Consider the following 7,474-nt stretch of genomic DNA (forward strand, 5'->3'; position numbering starts at 1 on the left):
AAATAAGCTACAAGGATATATTGTACAGCACAGGGAATAGAGCCAATATTTTATAATAAATTTAAATGGAGTATAATCTATAAAAATATTGAATCAATATGTTTGTACACCTGAAACTAATATAATATTGTAAATCAACTATACTTCAATTAAAAAAAGAAATAAATAATTTTTAAAAACCGTTTTCTATGAAATCTATATTCTATTGATCCCTCTTTTAAGCACATCTCTCTTCTTGCTCTAATTATGCTTCTGTATGTTATTCGCTTCTCATCATTCCTCAAGGCTACATCCTGCCTCTACCCTGAAATTCACGTTTGATGGACATGTATTAGCACCCATCTGTTAGTAATATAGTAATGCATGAGCATTAAAAACTGTTTCGCCCCTCTTAAGGCAGTTTGTGCTTGTATGTGTACATATGTGTGTAACCTTTACCTTCTATGCTCTGCATGCCCTCAATAAATCCATTGTACGAATTAACCAAAAAGAGGGAGAGAAGAGCACAACTTTGAAATTAAAAGCAAAATGAAGCATTAAATAAACCTGCAGGCCAAAAAAAAAAAAAAATTCTCAATTTGACCTATGAGCCAAACTCACATTGTTCTTCTGATTATGGGAAGTTGCTATTCTTTCTCAAGATAATTTGGAAATATGTGGAATAACGTTGGCTGCCATGGAAACTTTTTTAAAGTATTTGCTCTTGAGAGGTTTTAAATTTTGCCTTATCAGAATGTCTCAGCATGGCTCCTTTACTTTCATAATGAGTCATAATTGACTTAAGGTTGAAAAAAACTATTTGCTCTGTTATATTCATTGCTTTTAATTAAAAATATCAAGTTGGCAAGAATAATGTATGATAAATTTATTTCGCTTGACTAGATAAATAATGTGATTATATTTTCTCTAAAACAGTCTCAAAAGTGATATTCAAGGGGAAAAAAACCTTTTAAAAGACAATTTTCTGCTTTAAACGGAAATAATGTAACTAAATTTTATAAATTATATAAAAGTTGGCATAGAATTTTTTTTCAGGTCTTCTTGTGAACCGATTTTCCTTTTTTCTATTTGTTCCAATAGGACAGATCTATTCAGAAATGATCCACAACTTGCTTCGCCCGGTTCTGCAAAGCAAGGATTGTAACTTGGTTCGGTATAATGTCATCAATGCATTGCCCAATACAGCTGATTCACTCATTGGGAGAGCTGCACATATAGCTGTTCTGGATTCGGAAATATTTTTAGAGAAATTCTTTCTGGTTGCTGCCCTCAAATATTTCCATTAGGATTAAATGCATTGGTAGAGACTTGACAATTACCTCATTCAACAGTGATTCAGATAATGTATTATATTAAACTGTAGATGCTGATAAGTTCTAAGAAATATTTATACCTTTTTATATGGAAGATAATTTATATCATCCATGTTTAGAGCTTTTTAAACATCAACTTTACTTTCTAGGTAATGTGGCTGTGCAATATTTTTTTAATTTTATCTTTTTACTTTTCTATTACTTTTTCATATATTTTGCTACATAAGTATTTCAGTGAAACTCTAAGCCCATATGTAAGTCTGTTTATTATTGGCTTTCCACAATCCTCACATCAGACACATTGTATTAGAGGCCGTTATTGCTAGAATAGCATGGGATTTTAAATTTTCTAGTATTGGGGTATTATTTAGTTAATCATAAATTTTACTTTTAACATTTTACTATGTTTTAACTGGAAGTAAAATTATGGCTGCTAAAATATATTTTTTGAAATCAACTCTTTTGCCCTCTCAAATCGGGTAGTTCATATATGACAACGTTATAAACATTTTCTATAAAAGAAGCATTATTACTGTTGCTAGTAAATATATGTCATGCCTATTAAAATATATTTTCTACTGGTGATTTCAACATTATTTCTCATATTGACTTTTATTACTGGAACTTTCCATGTTCATGTTAGCAGCATCTAGAGATTTTTGAATGTTTGAATGCCCTCTGCCTTGATTTGGTTGGAATTTTGCTAAATTTGGAAATGTTGCTTGAACTTTCTGACTACATTTCTTTAACTTTTTTCATGGACTTCCTTGTATGTACATAATAATTAAATGTTGAAATTTATGAACTACTTTTATGAATTTAGATAATTTTTAAATATTGTTAAAATTTGTTGAACTAAAGAGTAATGTAAATAAAATAATTCATGTTTCAAATGGAACAAAATAATTAAATTTACATGTTTGGTGATACAGATGCAAATGTTTTGATATATGGAGATGTAAAGTCTTTTGACTTTATTCAAGGTGCTGAATAGCATTAAATTCACTATTTTCCTTTCCTGTTTTACTTGTGAAAAAAAGAATGCACTAAGGATAGATAGGCTTTTGTAAGTGTGTATTGTACAACTGATGCATGTTTATTTTTAGCATTGTGTTATTGCCTCTGCTGCTAATAAATGAACAAATGACTATCTGGAGGGACAGCTAAAACACTTGCTTATTTTCAGAATAGTTACTAGAGGTATATTTTTATTTTTGCTATACACATTTTTCATCTTCACATTCCTTGGTCCTGAGTTTGAAATACCATAGTTTTTTTCTTTTATTTCTTTTTTTTAACTAAAAAAAGAAGTTCAGGGCTTCCCTGGTGGCGCAGTGGTTGAGAGTCCGCCTGCCGATGCAGGGGACACGGGTTCGTGCCCCGGTCTGGGAGGATCCCACATGCCGCGGAGCGGCTGGGCCCATGAGCCATGGCCGCTGAGCCTGTGCATCCGGAGCCTGTGCTCTGCAACGGGAGAGGCCACAACAGTGAGAGGCCCGCGTACCGCAAAAAAAAAAAAAAAGTTCAACTTATTCTAAGTTTGAATAATCTTCCAGATTTATCAAAGTATTCATTCTTATTCATAATCATATCATTGTTTTGAAGGGAAAACTGCTCTTATGATCATAGTAGGTTGATTGGTTGTTGGTTGTTTTAATAGTTTTAAAAGCACATCAGTGATTATGGTTTCAAGTCTAACAGATTTAACTTCTCATTTACCAGGGAAACTGTCATATGCTATTCACCTCCAAATTCAGAGTGCAGGGGTGGGGTGGGATTCTGAGGGAGAGGGTCAATGATCATAACTGACCTTAGAGAATAAATCTCATTGAAGTGTATACCAGTAAGAATTCTGAGTTGCAGACAACAAAAACCATTGTGATTAACTTAAGCAGAAAAATAATTTATTGGAAGAATATAGGTAGCTCACAGACTTGACGGAAAGGCTGGAGAACCACTCTTGGAAAACTGGTAGAAACCGAGGAAGCTAGAATATGACCAAAATTATAGGCAAGTTCCAACTCCAGGGGAGCTGGAGGTCTGTGTATGTTTCTGCCAGCAGGGATGCCTCTGAAAACTGGATCCCAGACATCCACTTACTTCCATCACTCGTTCCAGATTCAAAGTCTGGTGAGATCATACGACTGACAGGCTTAGTCTCGTGCCAGCACCCAGGCTGTCAGGCACACAAGACAGTGAGTATATCGGACTTCATCAGCTTCTCCAGCAGAAGATGGGACTGTTTCTCCTGCCAGAATTCACTAAACCTGTGGAATGGGTTCGATGACTGAGCACCAAATAGAAAAACACATCAGAGATCTACTACAGTCCATCTCTTTGCCTTTCCAACATCACAAATATCATATTCACACATTGTTTAAATGCTTCGTCCTGACATACTGCTATTATCCCCCATCCAGTTTCAAGTCCAGGATTTCAGTGTTACGTCCATTTGTCGTCTGGTTTTGTAATGATCTTGCCTCAGTGGTGTGCAGCCCACAGACAAAACTGTGACTTTATCACCACCCCCCCCCCCCGCCAATATACAAGGAGAGAAAATAAATTATTAACTACATAAGCACATGCATGAGCCAGTGAGGAAGAAACTACAGCTAGAGCAGTGCTTTGCAAGTTTCCTTGGTGAACTTCAGGGCCCCAGGACAGACCAACTGAAGCAGAATCTCCAGGGTAGGATATAGGGAGCAGTGTGTTTTATGTCCCAAAGCTCTCTGATTTCAAACCAAAACAAAACTATGGTAAATAGAGCCCCCAGTTCTGCCACTGGCCATTAAGCTAGATGGCTATGACCTGTCACCAGTGCCACTTATTCCCTGTTTTCTTTGTGCTCAACCAGCACCTCAGCTGATCGGATTTCTTTACCTTTTGTGTGACCCAAGGATCTGAGGCTTGGGTGGCCTTGCCTCTATATGGTTGCAATAATCTTTGCTTAATGTTTACAATTCAACATGGTGTGAGAGGTTATTCCAGGAGACGAGGTCCCCCAAGTTCTAGACAGAGTCCTCTCCCCACTCCCTTTTCCCCCGTGGTCACCAGGGCCCATTGCTACAGCCAGCACCTTAACCACTTTTTCTAACTCCTTACCTAGGGGCATGAGCTACAAATGGCCAGGAGGCAATCCCAACTTCCAATTCAGAGAAGACACTATCTATCCACTTATACCCCACTCTGGGTACAAACTTAGCATGCCAGCAGAACCTGGGATCGTGCAGACGGATGGTGAGCTGCGAAGGATCTGAGATTGTATCTACTTGTCTTGCTTGCAGTCTTGCTGCAGCTTCATGGATGCGTGGACACAGGAGACTCCCAGGTCAGAGACAAGAGACCTTACTACAGCAAAGTCGTGGCCAAACGGTCAGCACAGTCACACCAGCTCCTAGAGCCTCATTTCCCACGGTGATGCTGAGGGCCAAGTGAGGCGTGTACACGCAATGCAGGGCCAGGGCCAAGCAGCTTGGATTGCATTACAGGAGAAGAATCCAGAGGCAAGGGCCAAGCCATTTTTGAACAAGCAGCACAAGCAGCACACAAGCCAATTCTTTCTCCCAGGAGAGCAGCAGTTAAATGGTAGCAATGCTGTGGTTGCCTTGACCTACTTAGATGACCATATGACCAGATGCAGAAACTGCCCAGTATCAGGCAATGAGTTGCAGTTGGGATACTCAGCAATAATATGCAGGGATGCTCGGGACCCATGGCAGACTGTGTCTTCCCATAATGGAAAGCAAAATACACGGGCAGGGTGTGAGACATCACAACAAGAGGTCAATCCCTCTGCTGCTCTTCGGAGCCTGTTATTCTGTCAACAGAAGAGCTATCACTGAACACTGTTAACTCATTTGGAGCACATGCCAAATCCTTTAGGACAGCATCCCAAAGCATTTTCTCACCTGGTTCCAAGAGTAAACCTTTAACAGGGCTGTCCTACAAGACCAGCTGCTTCTGATCTGATGGGATATGTGATGAGACTGGTTTATCCCACAGGCATCTGTATCCACAGGAAGCAATGTTGTATGGGATGCTACATAAAGTGTACGGAACATAAGGTATTCAGTAAGTCCACAGGTGAAGTGTTAAAAGAAGCATAAGTCAGGGAAAGCAATCCAAACCCAGAATAATTGTCTATTCCCATAGAACAAATTGCTATCTCCTTCATTGTAGTACAGTCCCTTGTAACCAAAGCTGCCACCAGGCTATTCCATATTATATTAGGGATCGATCGGGTTGGTCGCTGCAAGTAGTGGTGCTAGCCCATCAGTCTTGGCAGGGGGGATACTATGTTAACACATGCGTGTCTCCATGCCACCGTGGCTCCCTTGTTAGGGCGGCACTGAGCAAGCACAGCTGGGGTGAGGGGAGGAGGCTAAGCAATGCCTGCAGAATGGTCATGGTGGTCAGCAGCCTCTAAAATGCCCTTCAGTGATCCCCACCTGCTGGCATTCACTCCCAGTGTAATCCCCTCCCATTGAGGTGGGCTGGATCTGCTAATTCATTCGCTTCTAATGACAGAGTTCAGCAAAAGTGATGGGCTTTCACCTCTGAGGTTAGATTACGGAAGGGCTGTGGCTTCCATCGCGAGCAGTCTCCCTTGTTCTCCCGCTTGTTCATTCCGTGGACACCCAGCTGCCATGTTGTGAAATGACCTTTGGAAAAGCCCACGCAGCATGGAACTGAGGGAGGCCTTCAGTCCAAAAGGCACAGGGAACTAAATCCTGCCAATAATCATGTGCGTGAGCTCAGAATCTGATCTTCCCCTAGTCAAGCCTCCATGTGAGACAGGAGCCCCGGCTCACAGCCTGACTGCAACCTCATTTAACACCTAGAGCCAGAGGCACCCTGGTTCCTGGATTTCGGACGCACAAAAACTGCGAGAGGATAGATGTTTATAGTTTTAAGCCCCAAAATGTTGGTATAATATGTTAGACAGCAGTAGATAACGTGCAGTCATCTTGTTTCTGATTAAGAGCCCTTTTGCCATGGGAGCCTTCTTTTGAGCACTCAGTGGGACCCAAATGTTCTCATGCTTTGGGGCCATTTGGAGAGGTCCTAATTCCAAAAAAACCTATTCCAAAACCTTTACATTTTCCCAGTCCCTGACCACTTGATTTCAGTGCCCATGAATTGATGTAGATCTTTATCTCAAGCTATATCTCCTTCCAGGCAAAGAGTAGAAGATAAAGTTCTGTCCTCTGGGAGGATCTTTTTTCTCTCTGCTGTTCCTCGAGGGCCTCTGTTAAATGCAGCTCGAAATGCCAAAGCAGTCATTTGCCAGCTGGTCAGTATATTGAGCAAAGTCCTCCGTAATCCAGCTTTGAATTTTTTCCTCTGTCAGCTGGTCACAAGGAGCTCACCACTAAACTGTAGATATGAACTAAGGGTGACGTGTGTATGTAAGCTACCGAGCTACCTGCTAATGAAAACTGCTTGGGTTTTGGCTCTGGCCGCGTTCCGAATATACCACTGCCTCCTGGTGAAAGGAGTCCTTACCTAGGGGGACCAGATGACTCCGGTTCGTGATGAGAAACTCAAATTATACAGCCACCTGATATTACTCGGTCAGACATCACCAGGGCCCAAGAGCTGGCCAAGAACTTTCCTAAAAAAGGAAAAAAGGAAGGAATGAATGAAGAAAAAAAAAAAAACCCGAAGGACTCCGGTTCTGCCACAGGTGCTCCGAACACGGCAGGAGCCGCTGGAACCGGAGGGCGGATGCGCAGCTCTCCTTCCCAGCAGCTGGACCAGATGAGAGCCTTCTGCTCTGCGCTGCACCCAAACGTCATCTTCCAGGCCACCTGGTCAGTGGGTCAGAGTTCACTGAACAAGCAGAAATATAAAAAAATAAAGACGGAGAACTGAGGGGAAAGAAGCCTATTGCACAGGCAAAAGAGTAGAAGGTGCCCACTATTTGTGGACTGGAACAGCGAGCTTCCAAGAGACCTTCGCCTCAAATTGAGAGGAAGAAACGGAAGCATTCCCTCATCCAACTTCAGCCATGATTTGAGGTTTTCATCAACACGAGCTTCAGGGTAGTTTGGGTTGTTCTTCATGATAAGGCCGAGCCGCTCTACTTTTTCCTGCATACAGCCAGGCGCGGGAGCGCGGGTTTCCGGCACTGGCTACGGAGGCCCCGCCCGCCCCGCGGA

General features: G+C 41.5%; 1 protein-coding gene across 10 annotated transcripts in view; it reads left to right on the forward strand.

The window, feature by feature from the left end:
- FAM135A (family with sequence similarity 135 member A) overlaps nucleotides 1-2,656 on the forward strand; it is a 123,575-nt gene extending 120,919 nt beyond the window's left edge. For all 10 annotated transcript variants that reach the window (XM_079939276.1, XM_079939274.1, XM_079939280.1 and 7 more), the window contains one exon: nucleotides 1,081-2,656. In XM_079939276.1, the coding sequence (XP_079795402.1) occupies nucleotides 1,081-1,286 (206 nt within the window). In that variant the 3' untranslated portion in view covers nucleotides 1,287-2,656. The remainder of the gene's footprint in view (nucleotides 1-1,080) is intronic.
- The last annotated feature ends 4,818 nt before the right edge of the window (nucleotides 2,657-7,474 follow it).

This window comes from Stenella coeruleoalba (assembly GCF_951394435.1).
Source record: "Stenella coeruleoalba genome assembly, chromosome: 12".
Lineage (NCBI taxonomy): Eukaryota > Metazoa > Chordata > Mammalia > Artiodactyla > Delphinidae > Stenella > Stenella coeruleoalba.